Source organism: Haemorhous mexicanus, chromosome 11 (genome assembly GCF_027477595.1).
Source record: "Haemorhous mexicanus isolate bHaeMex1 chromosome 11, bHaeMex1.pri, whole genome shotgun sequence".
Lineage (NCBI taxonomy): Eukaryota > Metazoa > Chordata > Aves > Passeriformes > Fringillidae > Haemorhous > Haemorhous mexicanus.
In genome coordinates, this window is record NC_082351.1 from 10,343,205 (window position 1) to 10,362,672 (window position 19,468).

At 39.0% G+C, this 19,468-nt stretch overlaps 1 protein-coding gene and 1 long non-coding RNA gene across 3 annotated transcripts in view; one reads left to right on the forward strand and one right to left on the reverse strand.

Moving 5' to 3' along the window:
* Positions 1-48: 48 nt before the first annotated feature.
* LOC132332284 (uncharacterized) lies at positions 49-11,907 on the forward strand. Its single transcript, XR_009487849.1, has 3 exons — positions 49-174; positions 1,310-1,476; positions 11,772-11,907. It is a non-coding gene; the product is annotated as an uncharacterized LOC132332284 (long non-coding RNA).
* Positions 9,996-19,468, reverse strand: part of DCP1A (decapping mRNA 1A) — a 31,926-nt gene continuing 22,453 nt past the window's right edge. Inside the window, exons 7-10 of one of the 2 annotated variants that reach the window (XM_059856386.1) lie at positions 18,403-19,158; positions 17,661-17,726; positions 15,398-15,616; positions 9,996-13,933 (exon numbers count right to left, since the gene is read on the reverse strand). In XM_059856386.1, the coding sequence (XP_059712369.1) occupies positions 13,853-13,933; positions 15,398-15,616; positions 17,661-17,726; positions 18,403-19,158 (1,122 nt within the window). In that variant the 3' untranslated portion in view covers positions 9,996-13,852. The remainder of the gene's footprint in view (positions 13,934-15,397; positions 15,617-17,660; positions 17,727-18,402; positions 19,159-19,468) is intronic. The other variant, XM_059856385.1, reaches the window with a different exon arrangement.

Below are 19,468 nucleotides of genomic sequence, written 5' to 3' on the forward strand. Positions count from 1 at the left end.
CGCGGGCGGGGCGGGCCGGGCCCGCTCTGCGCTCTGCGCTCAGCGCCCTGCGCGGGCCCCGCGGCGGCCCCGGCTCCTCCCGCGGGCGCCATTTCCGCGGCGCGCGCTGAGGCGGCGCTGAGGGCGAGGGAGCCGCGATCTCCGCCCTCCATCGCGCAGTGAATCACAGCATGGGTAAGGCTGGAAGGGAGCTCTGGACATCACCCAGTGCAGCCCCCCTGCCAAAGCAGGGTCACCAAGGGCTAGTGACACAGGAACGGGTCCGGCTGGGTTTGGAATGTCTGTAAAGAGGGGGACTCCACTCCACGCCTTCCCTGGGCAGCTGTCCCAGTGCTCTGCCCCCCTCAACGTAAAGAAGTTCTCTTATGTTGAGGTGGAATTTCGTGTGGTTTAGTTTTGGCCACTGCTCCTGTCCTGTTGCTGGGCACCACTGAAAGGAGCCTGGCACCATCCTTTTGGCAGCTGTCTTTAGATGTTCATATGCATGAATGAGGTCCCTTCAATCTTCCCCAGAATAAACAGGCCCAGCTCCCACAGTGTCTCCTCATAAGAAACGCTCCAGATCCCTCATCTTTGTGGCCTCCACTGTTCCTCTCCAGTGGTGCCTTGTCTGTCTTGTACTGAGGAGCCCAGAAGTGGATAGAGAACTCCAGGTGTGCCTCACCAGGGCCGAGTTCAGCGTTAGGATCACCTTTCTCGGCATGTTTGATTCAGTCCCCGCTCCTTGAAGCTCCACCCCAGTCTGTTCCTATGTCTAAAAGAATGTTACAGTATCCTACAGCTTAACAGTAGCCTGGTTCTTCCACACAGGAGACACAGTAGCAGACTTGCCCCATGTGGCTTCCTGTCAGCATATAATGCAAATTTCCATAACATATGTTAAAAAATTTGATGAACACAGAGACTTCTGCATAAAATATTGACTTCACCAGTCATCAATCAGCCAAGACATTGTCTCTAGCAACTCTGAACACTAAGACATTAATGCCAGACTTAAATAAGCAAGTAAAATACTTCATATTTGTTCTAGAAAGCTCAAGTGGCATTAGGAGTCACAATCTAGAAACAATGAAAAAAAAAAGGTTAATCAGACAACCATGACAAAAAAGTTGTAGTGCTAGGTTGAAGGTTGGAATTGACAATCTTAAAGGTATCTTCCAACCTTGACGATTCTATCATTCTAAGATACCTGCACCCCTGTATTTCAGTGCTCTGTCCACTGGTAGTTTGTCCTAGAAACTGTATTGTATTGATTAAAAAAAATCCTAGATACATGTAGTGAACTAGTGCTATCATCATCTACTTCCAGAAGACACTGAACCACTCCCATTAAAAACCCTACACCTTCACCTTCAAGGCTCTGCAGACCCTGGGTTTCAGAAACAAAGGAAACCACCTCCATTCGCAGAACCTCCATTCAGCCATGCTCACTTGGTAACCTGCCAGTAAGGAGTAACAAGTGAAACTCTTAGCAAGGTATGATAAAACTTTTTTTCCATAAGCTAACCAATTTATTAGAAGAAAGAAAAGCAGACACCACTCCCTTAGCTTAACTGTTTTCTTAAATTGCTTCATCAGTTATCTTCTTGAAAATCCTTTTAATAAAAATCTTCAGAAAAAAAACTAGACTGGAAATAGGCCAGGAAGGATAAAACAGAGCCAAACAACCAGGACTGACAGTAGCAAAGTGCAGAAGTTGTTCTGGAGAACACTATACAAAGGTTAACTGCTGCAACTGCCATTTGCTCTGCTCCAGTCTATATTTGACCTTCAAATAATTGGGTAGAGTATGCCTACTACCTGTGGTTTTTTTGGTTTGTTTTGGTTTTTTTTTGGTTTTGTTTTGGTTTTTTTTTTTTTTTTTTTTATTCTTTCTGCAGAACCAGTTACCAAAATCTTTTAATTTCAGTAATACACTTTGAAATTTTATGGACAATAAAATCAGGATAGGGTAGAGCCTGATGAGAATCACACAAGCCTTGGTTTAAATTTAGGGACTCTGAAGACATGGGCTGTAATGCAAAGAGCTTTCAGTGGCAGAGCAGAGGGCAAGAAATGAGGGTATTAATGCACTTTCATTGTGCAGGTATCCTCTCAGGGTACAGAAAGACACCTTGTACACCTTGTAACTCACTATGTTTTAACAGCAGCTTGGAAATTAAGTGACACAAGATAGCTAGAAAGTTTACTTGTTGAGGGAATCATACCAAACAGATCCTAGCTGAGGAAACAGAAACAGCCATTCTTAACAGCAGTTTCCTCACAATATTCCTGTTAAAATCCACTTTGCTACAAGATAGGGACTTCTTTTGTCCTCCTGGAGCTCTGATGCCCAAAGGAATATTGTCAGTTGGGGAATATGAAAGATCTCAAGAGTTAAAAGCAGCATTTATGAGAAATGCTGATGCTTTTTCTCTTTTGAAGATTTTAAATGGTAAAATCTACCCTAACTGTTGGTGAGGTAACAGCAAATTCAAACCTAACATATGCTACACACCAGCAAACATCTTGCTCAGGATCTGGTTGTGCCATTGCCTCAAATCAAATTAATTACCTAAAATCAAATTAACGTTGTAGAGTGAGGGTGACCAACTTCTTTGAGCATGTTGCACAACTTTTCCTCTTCTCCTCTGTCCATTCTTGAATCCTTTCCACAACCTGTCAGCCTTCTCAAGGCAGCAGCACACTTGATTCTGTCTGCAGCCTTATGGTCAGAAGATAACAGTAAGGCAGCCACCACTGAGCCACCATTTCAGATCAAGTTTCCTGATTGTTTCTTGCTCACTGTGCCCTGGCTTTCTCTGCTGAGCAGTCCTACAGCTCATGAACTGGATTCCTTTCAAATAAAGATGAAATAGAAGATTCAGTCTGAGAAAGCAGCTAATGCATCCCAGCTGTTAATGAGTATTCAGTTCAACAGGACAGACAGGAGCCAGTCTGGAGCAGAATTCAAACTCCCTTATAGTGTAGATGGGGAGTCCTCAGCACTTTGTCATGTGCTCCATAGACCTGCTCTACTGGAATCTCCTACCTGCTGATGTAGTCAAAGGCACAGAACCATTTTAGCAGCACAGCAGCATTTATTAGCTTGAGCTCTGTACCATGCTCACTGATTGGAGAGCAGTTGTTAAAATACTGGCTGCGCTGAGGAAGGGAATGACACTTTTTCTATCACCCCTGCTGTTTAAACACTGTTCTTTAGACAGATGTTGACATTTGGCTTGACCATCATCTCACTCTCACAGAGTTATCCATGTCAGCTGAGTGAGGTTAGGCAGGATAATTTGGTTTTCTCTAATTTGTGGTTTAGAAGAGGTGCATAAAGTAAATTCTTCAAATGAGGCCAAGTGTAAGTGAAATCGTGTTTATGATGCCAAACTTCACAGTATTTTGTATTGACCAAAGGTACATTAAGAAAACATGGCTGTACACCCAATTTCAGCTGCAGAACACAAATTTCAAAAAACTTCATAAATACATTTGCACCAGGAAACTGAAAGATTATTTTAGGGATATAGCTACTTCATCTATCTGGATGGCTGGTAATATTTACAAACACAGGAGAACAATATCAAAATGGAAGCAGGTATCATGAAAAAAATGAAGTAATTTCTACACTAAGTTTTTGTTTCCAACAGGTTAATTTACTCCCTATTTTCTGTGTATACAGTGTGATTAAGAGGTGAGCATTGCCAGGCTGTTACTGTTCTTCTCTGCATAAATCATGGATAGTGGTGAAGTGAAATGACAGTCAACTGAAATGTGGAGTTCAGTGACTCCCCACTCCTTTCTCAATGTCCTTTGTTTTCTCTCACAATTTTTTAAAATATAAACTGGCCAGATCATAGCCTTGCTTTTGCCTTTGTTGGCCCAGGCTGATTTCATTCTTTGGCCAAAGAGTAAGGCCTGTGGTCAAGTTTCTGTGATCACAGTGATGATGTGCTCTTTAATTGCTTTGTATGGCTCCCTCACAAACTGTCCCAACTGTACTGGCAACAGCAATCTTAGCAAGTGCCTTCTCTGGCTGGACATATGGTGCTGTCTTGTTCCCCTCCTGTAAGAAAATAAGGGGCATGGTCTGGACCAGTCCAGTATTACTACAGCTCACAACTTCTTTTGTTTCCTCCATTGTTATCTGAATGGCACAAAAGACTTTAAGATAGACTTAGCCTAGACAATGTCATTGGGAGATCACTGCCCACAACCCCCCCTCAGTTCCCTGAATCCTTGTGCTGCATCACCGAGTGCTTATTGAGATATTGTGTTGTTAAAACAGCAGCTCAAGCATTCACAGGATGAAATTCCACCTTGTGTCAGTGCCTCCTCTTTGATCTACGAAGAGGCGTGTTATTTCTGCAACTCTGACCAAGTCTGATGGACTGTAAAGCAATAGCTGCAGTCATGGTATACATTGCATACAACAGTCAACATTTCTCCCACATTCCTTGGACTTGCCTCTGAAACCATGTACAATGTGATTAAACCAAGGATGCAAATGTATGGACAAGCAGCCTTGCTTCAGAACATACAATCACATCTCGTTAGCTTCAGAATTAACTACTAGACTAGACAGCTTATTAAATACATACACAGGATATCTGGATTTTTCCAGCCCTTCGTCCACATTTCGGCGTCAGGGCATTATTTGCAGCAGAAGCATGAAAGCTCAGCTATGACTGACATTTGCTGAGATACTGCAAAAATGCATTGCTGACATAAGTACATGCAACCCTGTTTACCAGAGCAGGAGCTGCATGCACTCAGCACTGCCAGAATTTAGGCCAGTTGCTACCATGGGGCTACATGCCCAATTTTGCCTTAAAAACTGTTCTCAAAAGATTTCCTAATCTAAGTCTAGTAAGAGCTCATCACTACAGATTCCAAACAGTAGTGAGTAAAGAAAAGGCTTGGAAGCGTGGGAGGAAACCAACAGGCTGTGCAATTGCAGTTTGAGCACTGTATGGATTCCAAACTGAACTGGAATTGCCAGTCACTGCTGTCCTGGACTGTAACCTTGCTAGTCCTGAGCACCTCCATGTAGTGCACAGGGTTTAATTTCATTTGCAGAGTAGCTTAAAAAAGAGAAGTGAAATTCCACTCACTGTGGAATTGTGGTGGAATTCCAATCATTTTAGCCTGATGGATGGGAGTGCAGTACACTGTCAGACCAAATCTGGTGCTACAAATTTTCCAGAGACTCAGTCCTTACTGTCACATCTCACTCAAAATAAATTCTGCTCCTTCATCAGTGATAGCAAGTGGTTTTAGATAAGCACAAGCGCCCACTCAAGTAAACACCCTGTGGAAAGAATATTCAGCAGGCTGTGAAATAATGATCAGCTCTGCAGTTCCCATTGGAGCATGAAAAACACTCCCAACATCCTTTAGTTGCCATAGAACGGCAGTTTGTGCTACGCAAACAGCTATAACCAGCAACCTGGAAAATGCAGGGTTCTTGTGCAGCACCTGATGCTGAAACATCCAGAAGGGAAATCCATCCACCTTTGAAGTCTGTAACAGCAAGATACAAGGACAAGAGACATACAAACAGAATAGATTCATAGTTCAACTCAACTAAAACTTTGTCCTCAACTGATAAAATTGTCTGCAAAAGGAAAAATGTGTATGGAAAGCTTCATAAAAGAACAGACCATTTTTGAGTTACACACAGGCAAATGTTGAATAAAAGCAATTTTAAACCATAGTTATTTTTATATTGCCTCTAAATAAAAATGTCTTTTACAAAAAAAACCCCAAAAAAACAAAAAAACAAAAACAAACCCAACCCAAAAATTGCAAAGTTTCCAAAATATTATGACAGTTTTATTATACATGAAAAATGTTTAGATTAAGCCAAATAACTCGAGACAACTCTTACACAGTGAGACTTTTTTATGTCTATCTAGCATTTAGCCTGCCAGAGAAAAACCAAAGCATTTTTTGTCTCACAAAGTTAAAAGAAACTCACAGTGATTAGGTTTGGGCTGTTTTTGATGATATTATGGGGAGTATTTCCACTAGCAGTGCAAGAAAATTACAGTATTTAAATCAAAGTTTGCAATGCTAATATTGCAGTATTTTGGGGTATTTGGATTGGATTAGTACCACCAGTTAAATATATTATTTACAAAACTGTTTAAATTTATAATCTGACTTTTCACTCGCTGCAATTTCTTCAAATTATGTTAATATGAAATACTTATGTAGTAGGAGTTTGAGGCCTTTGCCTGCATCTGTGATTGAAGGGCCTACTGAATACATACATGTTCCACAGTTACTTCACCATGCTTGCTTTCTCTATTTGATTCTTGACTCAAGTTCTATGACACTCTTCAAACAAGCTCAGAAGTTTTTAGTCTCTTTAATCTTTGTTTAAATGAATATCTGTATTCAATTAACTGCATGTGACAAAATTGAAAGGATAAAGTTAATGATGATAACTCGTGTGAAGTGAAATCTCCCAAACAGCAAAGATTTCACAGGGTGTGCACATTTAGAAAGAAGGTGTGAGAGAGCTGTAATGACCAAATAAAGCAGAATTTATTTGTGCTGTAATGCATAGGAGAGAAAGTGACCTGACCTCTGCAACACAACTGGGTTTGACTATTTCTTTGAAATAACAGCTGCATTAGAAGCCCTTCGAGAAGGAAATCATTCAAGAACAGATGAAGTGGATTGATGCCAGAGCATTCTCTCATTATGTACCACCAGCACATCCTTCCACATGGAAAAACAGTGACTTCAGTTAGACATGGAACAGATTGTTCAGCTCATCTTCAGTAATGACATTATTTAGCTGCTAATGAATTTAAGGAAAAAGAAAAAAACTCTGATGTCTGTGCAGCTCATCACCAGTAATTGTAAGAAATTTTATGTACTGCATGAAAACAGGTATAGGAGCAGTAATAAGATCAGGCTTTTTTATCTAAAATGATGTTACAGATAAAGCTACATCACAGGCCCAGGCTCAGGCACTACAGATTAAGAATCTAATGTAACATATGTCTGTTACATTAGCAGTTTCCCTCAGACAGCTGTCTTCATATCTGAAGAATATTAATTTCTTTCAAGCCCTTATTAAAAGTACTTCATGTGTTTTTAACCAAACTTTTGGGTCTTCTGTAAAAGCTTCTGTTGTGGTAGGATTTTCCTACTAAACTATTGAAAAGTAGAGCTCTCTCTTGATAATGTGGACCCTGTGCCTCCCATCCTGAAGATCACATCAGGAGCAGGGCTTGCTGTGAAGCACAACAGACTCTGTACACATCCAGACCCTGCAGGCTTCAATTGCACTCCTGTAGCTCAATTCTTGTGAGTTTAAGATGACAGAACCATCCTTTGAAGCAGTTTTGTTACTTGGGGAGAGCTGTGGCCCCAGAGAACAGAAGTGAATTTGTTTGATGCTTAGAACACAAACTAGAGAAGGCACTCAGCATCTCCCATAAATCTCAAAACTGCATGAGAACACTGGATAACCTGCTAAGCCTCTCTGATCCCTCTTCCAAACCACAAGAAGTACGAGCAGGATGTGCAAGTCATATGCTGTCTAAATTAAGACCAACATAGAGTTTTGTTTACAGGAGACAGGCTGGGTGATCTTTGCTCTGTAGATGCTCTTAAAAGCCTTGTAACTTATTTATGAGGAGAAAAGAAGTAAAACTTGTGCATTTACATCACATCCCTGTGTGTTTCCAAGAAAGGCCTAAGGGCCAGTACTTTCATTTCAGCCAGCATATAAATCTAATTCTTTTGTGGTTTTATTTCCCAAGGTTGATTTTGTAAAAATGAACTGCTTGAATTTTAAAGAATGGATTCTGGTAGAAGTATTTTCAAAGATCAGTTTAAATTGAAAGACATAAGGCAACAAGGTATGAGCAGCCTTGTTCTGTGTAGCAGATTTTAAACTGTAATGGGAGGCCACCAAGCAAAGACAAAAACGAGATACTGCTGTGATCAGTCAACTTCACTGTGCTGCCTCATTACCAGAGGTTAAAAGCTCCACAGCAGACCTGAAGAAGTAGAGCAAGGAAATCATGCCTACCCAGTCATTTTCTGAACACACCCTGAAATACTCTGAATTCTCACAGGCAATCTGCACAAATGCTTGGAGAATACCTGAAGACATGCAGCAGTACGGAAGAAAAACTGTAACTTAAATTCCTCTGTGCTTCAGGAAATACCTTCACAGGCCATACTTCTCTCTCCACAATATCCCCTTTCATATTTACATGAATGCTTTGCTATCCTTCCCTTGTTTTCTTCTCAGGAATCTTATATTCAATTGTCTTTCCCTCTTGTTTTATTGCCAGTACTCTTTCAAAAATGCAGCTGCCCTCTTCTCAATGTTTTTTGAGCCTGATTAGGAGTGTCTTATGAAAAAATTGTTGCATAACTGACAAGGATGAGTTTTACATGGCTGTATTTTAAGCTACAGATCTATCACAGAAGTTTAATTCTCCTAAATTAGTAGGTCAGGTAAAAAAATAAATCCCCCAATCAAAATCTAGAAGATGGAAAAAAGCCGATTCACACCTGAAGTTGTGTGAAGATAAGTGATAAAATTCCATTACTGGGCACTGGAAATATCTTTCGAGAACATGCATTATAATTTCTAATATTTTTATTAGAAAACAAAACAGAAATTTACCTCAGTCATAATAAAGACTATTTAGTAACTTCAAGGCATCCTATTAAAAAACCAACAAAAAAACAACTGTAGGAATGACAGGTTTCTTACTCTCTATTACCTTCTATAGTGAGAAGGAAGTGTAGCTGAACCGTTACCAAACATTAGTCCACTAACTTCAAATAATTTGGTCCATGAACATGAGCTACAACTTGTTATTTCATTCTGCAAACCTGTAAATGAAAGTTGAATTTTAGACAATGAACTTTAGGAAGCCGAATGCCTATTCCCTGATCCTATCCAGTACCTATCACCATTATAGTAGGGATTGGCTTCATTCTGTCATACGCTTTCAAAAAGGATCAAGTGTACAGCGCCTGGTTTAGCTGGAGCTACACAGAGAAATTCAGAAGTATTCCCTTATTCCCAAACCAAAGGACAGCACTTCCTGTGAGTATCAGTGAAGAGGAATACCTGGACCAGAGAAGACAAATTAATGGCACTGAGAATGAAAAAAATATTCTTGATATTGACCAGACAGGCAACATATCTAATACAGAATTTAGATCTAGATTCCAGAATTTAAAGTTTGATTCTAAGCAGTTTTCCACTTTTTTTCCCCTCACTTATGTTGCAGTAAATCCATGACTTCTGTACCTGTTTTGTATGACAGTCTTCTATTAGAAGAATCTGCTTCTGGACATAGCACAGGAATCAGTCCAAAATGAACCATCAGGGCAACAAATGCCATTCTCCAGGGGCCTCCCCTGACATTTGACCTGTCCTGCAACCACCAGCTCCTATGGGCAGTTAAAATGTTTATTAGCATCTAGCTAAGATTTAGGGATTTAGGCTTAAGGTTTTAGTGAATTTCAAGATGAACTTTTATGTTTTTCTTCCCTATTTTACTTTGTGAAACTTGGATCAACCAGTTGCATGATATTAATCAGATATGGTAGGAGGACAACTGCATTTTCCAATGTCTTGGATCAACACTGGACTGAGAATCAAATGCCATGTGTAGATAGAGGAAAGGAGATACCATAAAAAAGTGATACAGAAAGGCACCAAACACAGAGCTGTACTTACAAACCAGTGAAATTGCAGCTGCATTTCTAAATGTGAGAGGAAACTTATCTGTTTATCAAATTCAGAACACAAGGCTGCTGACAGCAGCAGAGGGCCTTGTAGAAGCTCTTCCCCACTGCCCTTCAAGCAGTCAGGTGGCATTTTCTATGTGGACAAATGCAAACCCCCAGAATGGAGTAAGGAATTTGAGTTTCTTCTCTGGAAAATATTAACCCTAAATAAAAACTGAACCTTTCAGTAGGCTAATAGAACTCTAGAAATAAAAGGAAACATCACAAGATTTTAGGAGGTGCTGAAACATTTGTTTTGAAGTTTTATTACAAAAATATATTTGCAAACATACAAAATTTTGGATGAAAAAAATGCTCATTCTTAAACATTTATGCAATAACTTAATAACTGCAAACATACATAGGTGCTATAAAACCCACACCATACCAAAAACGTTAATGATGCAGTATCTACATTTTTTGACTTACAATTATTCAGGTTTCCAGAAATCTTTCCTTGAAGCCCCCCCTTCCCCATGGTCTTCATATTGAAAGAACATGCAAATGGCTACAACTGGTGCATATGCAGAAGTGATAAAACTCAGATATTTCTAAAAGCACGTAATGCACATAAAAGAACCTAACTAACCATATGCCCATACACTGAATAGATTAAAATAAATACACCACCAAATCAGAGATACTGCAATTTTTCCAACTTGAAGTGAAAGAAATATATTGCATTTTAACATTTTAGTAACATTGCCAGACAAACATGAGGTGATACATATTGCACACATTCCTCTTGTTAAGATATGCTGTACAAAGCAACCCAAATACCTGGCAAAAAGGTGGCTGATTTGCTTAGAATACTTTTAAAAACCAAGAAGTCCCAAATTGAAGTTTGCTTTCCAAAACGTTGCAGAAATTCTATCAGTGACTACACATGGCATAATGGATTTCAGAAATAAATCAAAATGAAGCAATTAGAAATGCAAGCAAAAATGATACATCCAGCAGCAAGTGTTTAAATATTGAGTACTTATACACAGAATTACACATTTTATATTAAATCAGGATGAATCACTTGAATTTTTTTTATCACTCATTCTGCAAATTTTGTTTAATTTGGAAAGATATTCTCCTTCTAAAGTTAATAACTGTTAGGCACCTTTCATATAAACTTTGCATTGTTAAATAACAACAGAAAGTCTAACTACAAAACTGAGAATTTTGATTTTCCTGAACAATTCAGCAGTTGTAGGTTTTAAAACTGTCTTTGATTAGGGAAAAAGTAAAAATCCAAACTCAAACCTAAAGTAACTTAATATGAGCCACAAAAAACATGCTTGGGTAATAATTTGAGGAGTGTAGTCTGAACTAATAACCTTTTGATTCCCAGAAAGAATAGGTAAAATCCCCATTAAGCCAGTAATTAAAAACAAAAAACAAAACCAACAAAAACTTTAAAATGGTCACAATCATTTTCTGTGATGCCCCAAGGTAACTTGCTACACACTGGTTATCCCTACATGCAGATAACACAAATCAAGCACTTCAACAAGCATTTCAAACTTACACAAAAATTTAAAACAATTAGGGAAAAAGGTTTTTAAATATAGCATCCACATAAAAAAATAAAAAATCAGCTTTTACACTGTAATTGAACCTGTATTTTACAATGAGCTTTTAATTAAAGGAGTTTATCTGTTAGAGCCACTCCCTGGCACTTGTCACACCTCTGCACTGGGGGCTTCCTGTGTCTGCTGGCCCCATGCAGAGGTTGGAACAAACACATGCTGTAAAGTTCACGGTGTAAAGTTTGCTGTGGACACTCCAATTCCAACTCTGGTTTTCTGCCAGTTCATTTGGATAGTTTGGGCAGGGAAGTAAACCATCAACCTGCTGCTACAAGGACACTACAAAACCAAAGTCAAGTAAGGATCTGCCAACTGCTTCTTTCCAGCTGCACAGCAACCCTCACAAGTTAAGGATATTGAAAGTATTATTACTTTTGTCTATGGCTGAAGAACTCAAAATACAACTCCTTCCTATCATTTCTACAGATCTTTGGATATGACTGCATTTAGCAAACAGTACCAACGTGCACTATCAGCTTCCAACATTTCTGTCCTTCCAAACCTTTATCAAATCTTTCATTGAAGAAACCAGAAGTTGTCCATGAGAAGTGAGAAGTTACAGACTCCATCTTTGCTAAATCTAGGTAAGAGCAACCCTCTATTTGGCTTGGACTGTCCATTTTTGTTCAGAGGAACTGCTCCCTGGTTTGTCCCTTTCAATGAAACTTTTCTTAAAAAGCCCAACATAAAATCAGTTTAGACCTTGAATCTAACTTGAATCTCATTGTTTATGTGCATACACAGTATTGTAACTCCAGAATTTATGGAACAAGTTCCTATCTTCCTTAAGAAGTCTGAGTTTGTATTGCTGAATTTAGATGCTACCATTAAATCCAGTATGTTTCTTGATGAATGCACATTAGCATCTTTCCCTGAATCTTGAACATGTTTCTAACAATATACTATATATTTTAATTGGAAACACAGAACTCAAAGGCTGAGAAGAGCTTTTCAGAAGGCAGGTAGTGCTAAACAAAATATATTTTCCACTAAAAAGCTAAGAAAAAAAACCTAAAATAGTTCAAATACATAAAAATATTTGAATGTATGTAAATATTTGTTGTATCTAAAACATCCTGATTTGTGAACAAGTCACAATTAAAGCTCAATTACTAGTTTCCAATGAAATGGCCATACACTTTGACTGTGTCAACATTAAGTAATCCTTAGGAGATCTATACTTACATATATGTTGTAAGGAGCCAAATAATATTTTTCTTCATATTTCAATAGTGCTTGAGGGAAAAGAATGAAGCAGTGCATCACAACTCACTACAGATTATCTTTTTACTCAATAACCCAACACTTTCCTACTGAAAAACTAAACTACTATTGCTGGAAAATGTTGGGACCTGAACTCAGATTACCTTTGCATGCCTTTTAAGAAATAAATACAACCCATGGGTAAACCAACACAGCAGCATAAGAAGGTATAATTAAAATTTTTCTGATTTGGGAAAAGTACCCAGTTAAATTCTTAGAGAATAGTGACTTACTAAATTACATATACAAAGCAGTAACATTTTAATTAGATTAACTTCAGGCTATGAAGTGTACACTAATTATTTGGGGAGAGGGCAACAGAAGAAAAGCATGCATTTGTTTCCCATCTGCATAGTTTTCAACACTGTAGTTCCAACACTGAGGAGTGAAATCCAACTACAGTGTGGTCCATCCTTAAGCTAAAAAGAAACAAAATGTTGAAATTTTATCAAACACTGCTGAACAGGAAGAGAGTCTTCCAGTGGTGGTCTCCTAACTATAAATTTAAAATGAGAACTACAACATGCAACTCCTTTGTTGTTTAAAAAAAGTACAATCACTGAGGATTTTGCATATTTCAAATTTTGCCTCTTTAGAGAAAGTGGCCTTACCCACTTGGGTGTTTTTTGTCAGTAACACAGAAACAAACAGGATTAATGAAATATTGAAAGGATGAATTTACATGCATTAGCTAGAATAGCCAATGTATTGAGCTAATCACATTTTCAGATCTTTTGTTAAAGATTTAGTTCCAATGGCCTGGCTTCCAGACCCCTTCCTCCCCACACCTACCAGCTTAATCACAAGGCATTTTGCTCTCATTTTCCTTAGTCCTTCAAACTGGAACGAGGTTCCCACAACTGAATTTGGTTCTGGTGTGCTGTAGTGTATTATACTGTGAATTTGCTGGTTTAAATAGTTTTGAGTCTGTAATCCTTGAACAATGAATACAGCCAGGAATGAGAGCCAGAGCAAACATTTGCACATTCACTTAATGCTAATGAGAGCTCAAATGCAACTTAAGTCCCCTCCCCAATAAAAAAAAGGTTTGCTGGTGATGATCACAGTGAAAACCTAGATCATTCTGAGAACATTACTTTCATAAGTATTTAAGGAATAATATTTCCTAACAGGTTCAAATTCAAGACATTGAAAACTAAATATTCTTTTACAAAAATATTAGTTTTATAGATGAGGCATAATTGTTTCTAAAATGAACATATTTTAAGTAGATTCAGCTTCAATTATAGCTTAATGTTGTCGGTACTCTTGGTGAGGACTTGCAAGTAGACTTCATGGATAGTGCTGAGAAAACGGGAATCATTCTGCAGGAAAAATAGAAACACATTAGAAACACAGTGAAAAGATGCCAAAAAAAGTTTAATTTAATGTCACTTTAGTTATGATAAGGTTTCCTTGCAGCTGGCAAGAGAAGGAGCTGTGTGCCTGCACAAAAGGTGCTTTTGGAACACACACAGGCTGTGAACCATGAAGCTGGGCAGCAGCTGAAGGCATCACCAGGCACTCTGGATGGGCATCACCAGGCTCAGACAAACAGATGGGGTCACTGTGTCAGCCTGGCCATATTTTGCTTCCCTCCAGAGTCCAAACCATAGTCTTAGGCACAAAGAATGCCATTCTGTGTACAGGCTCCCAAATCAAGTCTGCCTGAGTGTCAGATGTGATATTGTTTGTCAGGCAGAGCAGCCCCAATGGGACTGCAGCATGCTCTACAAGAATTCCCAAGTCAAATCATGACTGGGAAGTGAATTGGCTTCATCTATGGACAATATTAACTGATATTTCTTGAGTCTAATTCCTTCAAACGACAAGTTACAAAACTGTAACTTCAGAGTGTAATACTCTCTTGACAAGATCTGAACAGCAACTGGTATCCTGCTTAGAGTGCTGTGTGAGTACTCCCATGCTGCAGGATATGCCTATTTTGGTCTTCATTCAGCTCTCTCTCTGCAAAGACTGGAGACAAATATCCCTGTCAGCTCTCTAAAATCACCACTCAGAATATTAGCAGGTGAGCTCAGTTCCAAGATTAGTTTAAGTCTTTAATTAGAAAACCCATACACACCAGCAGTAGAAAAAGTTATGTAAAATGGAACAAATAAATCAGGCAACCTAATGATGGGGTCTGGTAATAGCCTTTTTGGTCCTAACTTGGTCACTGGGAAGATGCTGTTTGTTATTTTTAGATTTGCATTTTGGGTATAAGCTCTACTACCACCAGCATGGAGTGAGCAAGAGAATCCTGAGCTAAGAAAGAACAGTTTGTCATTCATGGCAACTTCACCATGACATTAGAGGTCAAAATCATCTCAGCTGCTCCCAACATCACAGATTTAATTCAACATAATTTTTTAGTCCCTAAAAATAGCAGAACTAAAACTTTGCAATTTCCATTTCAAAGAAACACACTAAAAGTAAAGATAAGGAAAGGTTCTAGGGAACTGAAAACAGGAAAAATTTTCTTGAGGAAGTGGAACACTTAAAAAGACAGCAAATCAACTCCCACCCCATACCAGCTTCTACTTCTTCAAGTTACTCCTCACTTGTCCACAAATTCATATGGATGTGAAAGGACACATTAACCAAAAGGAGCAAGCTGTGCCATACTCTATGTACAGTGTGGAGTAATCTGCCCCTTCCAAAAGAAAAGAATATCTTTTGTAATCTTTCAGGGCAAAAGGAATTACAGGGGTACAGAATTTGTCAGTGCTGCCTTCTGTGCTTGGAACCCCCTCCCACAGAAACTCTGAGCTCTGTATAGACACTACCTTTATTAGATGTATCAGTGCTTCTTGAAGCTGAGACCTACTGAGAACAGTAGGAGGTGTAGGCTGAATTTCTGTTGTTCCAAGTGTTAAAGGCGAAGAAGAACTGGCTTTATTCTCCACTTCAGTAGCTTTTGTAGCTGACTGCTGAAACACACTTGGAGACAAGAGCACTGAAGGTGTTACTGTTGTTGTGGCTGTAACAAACTGTGGAGGTGCAACCTGTAAAAGAACAGAAAATTAATAACCACTGTGTTCAGTAAGAATCAATGATGCTGTAAAGGCTGGAGAGATAAGCATAAAGAAAATGAAATAAATTGCAGCCACGATTATTCAGTCAGATATTGCAAAATAGCTGCTCTTAATCAAGAACTATCTACCTATGAAGATTAATTTTAGTACCAATTGTACTTCTCATTTTCAAAGCTGAAGAAGGTAGCAGCCTTGAACATTCTTGTATGCAGACTCCTTTCTACTTTTCTACTCATGTGTTTGCTACCTTCCAGAATTTTTAAAACAGAACACATACAACGAAAGTTGAGCTTTTCACCTCAGTAATCTACGGAGCCCGTAGCCGTTTAGCAAATTATTCTCCTTTGGAGTTTTCAGAAAGATCAGTCCTGCTTCCTGCACCCCCACTTCTATGGTCTCCCACAAATACTTTACTTCAAATTTGAAGTGCATCTCAAACATATTTAGAGAAACTGCTGAATTATAATTAAAGCATTGGAGTACACTGAAATATTCTCATTCTGTTTTCCCTTGGGGGGATGTAGGATGGAAATATTTCAAGGACCATCTTCCCACCTCATTGTTCCACAGGTCTGTCTCCATTTCACTAGAAAAATGCACATACTGCCTTTACCACTTTTTCTTTTAAACATAAATTGCACATTTAGAGGACTATTACATTTGCATCAACTGGACACAAATAAATAATGTCCTCTTTGAGTAACTCTGACTTTTCCTGATAGCTGCAATTGTTACTCAGGCTGATAATATGTGTCTTTCTCAGGCTTCCAGGATGACCAAGGTGAAAAAAAAAAAAAAGAAAATAAATATGCCAATCTCACTCCAAAGAAAAGCAACACTAAATGTGATTTATAAAGATGTTTGATATGTCAGCAGAAAGAGCTCACCTTCGATAACCAACAATCTTCAGAGGAAAAAGCCCTCCAAAGCCATCTAAAGTTAATGTGTATAAAATAACATCAACAACAGCAGAACTAAAAAATTTATTTTCTTGTAGTCAAAACTGTGAAGACTCACAGCGTGGGATTTCAGCTGAAGACAATGTGCTTAAACTGACAGTTTACTATACAACATGCACATGTTTCTTAAAATTCCCAAATCCATATAAAATGCTTTGAATTCGGTAATCATTTACTAACTGGGTCATGATCAGACTGTTGAGCTTATTTTATAGCATCCCAGTAGATAAAACAGCATTTTACTTCAAGTAGGGCCATTTTTTTGCCTTCACAATCAGATCTGGGCATGCTACTAAAACTGCTTTCATGGAGAGCAAGTTTGACAAGAATGAGGCAAGATATCTGAAAAAGGAGTGGGTGCATAAGGGAAAAGCAGAAATAAAATACAGATGGTGTCCTAAAATGAACACATAACAAAAAGGTAATTAAAACCAGTTCTTGAACATTTGACTGTTATCAAGTTATTTTGTAACTATAACCTGAAACTTAAAATTGACATTATTTTAAGCTGTTATCCAAGGCAGTTCTAAGAAGCTTAAACCTGCTCTCAGCTGGCTAAAATTTGCTATCACAAGTTTTGCAGTAGCAATTACTAATTTTTTTTTTCTCCATCTTCAACTTTTTCTGCTTTGTATCAGTTCATAAGATACAAGGTATCTCAAGAAAACTGAGACACAGCAAGGCAAGGATTGCATTTTAAGCAATGGGATGCTTAAGGTTGGGCCAAGGCTAATATACCCTACTACAATATAATGGCATTAGTACTCCCTGCTTGCAACATAAAAAAAAAACCAGTTCAAATGGTGCAAACTCAGTGCAGGGCTGCAAATCAAAAATGTGTTTTCATTTCTGCATTAGAACCAACAGTAAGAGTAACTGTGCAAGAGCAGAGCACTGACAGCAACTCCCCCTTCCTCCAGTACTGTTTCATAACAGCTCCTTCAATATGGTCAGTGGGCAGTGACTATTTAAGATATCAGCTGGGTACTGCAGCTGGGTTTTTTCCCCCTAAGAAAACCCCTGAGACTGATTAGCAGAGGTACTTATCCACTTACTTGACTTGCTTTAGACAAAGTTTTCGGCTGTGGAAATACTTCTGATTCCTTGTTTTGTTGTACAGTCTGAGTTAAGGGGAAAAAAAGCAAAATTCACAGGTTACCGTCCACAGCTCAATTTCCAGAGGTCATTCTCTGTTTTTCAGAAAGCCACAAAATGCAAATTTCAAGATTTTAGATATAATACAATCAATTTTACAAAACTGATATAATCAATCGGAAGCTGGAAAAAGAAAAAAATCTGAACTTATGTTTTATGCTTTCAATATTATGGCAAACCTATAAAGCCATATCTCAATGTAGCCCACAGGTACCCACAGAAGTGGGTCAAAACCGAAGGAGTACAAAACACTCAAAGCAAAATAATCAGAAAAAGGAAATTGTTAACTGTATTGTAGACTTCCACACATCTCCCATCACAGTGCTCAGCCTGCACCCTTCCATCCCTTCTCAGATCCCCAGCTCTGAGCAGTACTTTTCTGACACAAGATGAAATCTTTAGGACTTCTTCACCCACTAACAGCAGCAGTTTGAAAAACCTCCTCTAGAGACAGGTTTGTCACTGACAGCAGGTGCTAATGATACAAAACTAATGGAACTGCATTTCTAACTTAGCATTCAATCAATACCACAAAGTGGAAACCCTTAATTATCTTACAACAGCTAATATGTAACAGCACAGTTTTCAAGGGAAAAATACATGTGGTCTAAAGCTTCATGGATATCAAAGCCCACAGAATACCTGAAGGGGAGAGATTATCTTGCTGTTCAAGGCTGATGGCTTACTGTGAGATTCTTTGAAGCTTTCTGGTGTTGCAAGTTGGCCAACCGAGGCAGAGATGTTTGGTGTTAAGGGACTCTTAGTGAGAGACTGCTGCTGTGTTTGGTCATGCTGTGGGGTCAACCTGAGTTTCTGGAGAAGATCAACACTTGTATGAGATGCATTTGAGACAGTCCCTGTGTTTGCTGTAGTCAAGGGTGCTATGAGCTGGCCTTGGCCAGCCATTAGATTCTGTGGAGCGTGGTTCACTTCAGATGGCGGCTGATTCACCAGTGGGGATATGGGCTTGGCAGCTTGCTGCATAACTTGCATTATACTGTTGCTTTGTTTGAGGCCAGGAAGCATCTGAGCAGGGGCAGCTTCCATTGTTGAGGCTGAATTAAGAACAGGGCTTAAACGAACTGAATAGCTTGGAACGTTTTTCAGCTCAGGCTGGGAAACTGAAGCTGGAGGTATTATCATAGGTGTCAAACAGTCCTGCTGGCTGGCACTGGGTTTAATGCTTGGACTTTCACATTTCCCCAGGGATTGTTGCATTACTGGTGACTGGTCAAAGGAAAAAGGCAAAAGCAAACTGTGCTGCTCTCTGGCAGATGCATCTGTCTGCAACTTCTCCATTCTCTCTGGATTGGGATATGGAGCTGCAGGCTGTTCCTTTTGGACAGAGGTTCCAAACAGTTCCTCCAAAGTCAGATGCTTCTGCCTTGACTGAAATGGCTAAAAAGAAAGGAGAAGTTTTCAGTTTAGAACTAAACACAGCACTGTGAAGCTCACACAGGATTATTACAAATTCAAAGAAGTTAGGAGAGACAACTAGGTCAAATGCATATAAAACACAGTTTGGGTACCACAGGTGCCCCATTCATAGGAATTTTGAAATTAATTTAATTTATGAGAAACATCCTGGCTATGTATGGCTTTTCCTTACAGCCATCTCAGGACAGTCTTTGCAGCAGTAGTCAGGAAGGGGGATGGCTATGGATTCTGTCAGGAACATGGCACCTGCCATCATCCATCAGCCATAACT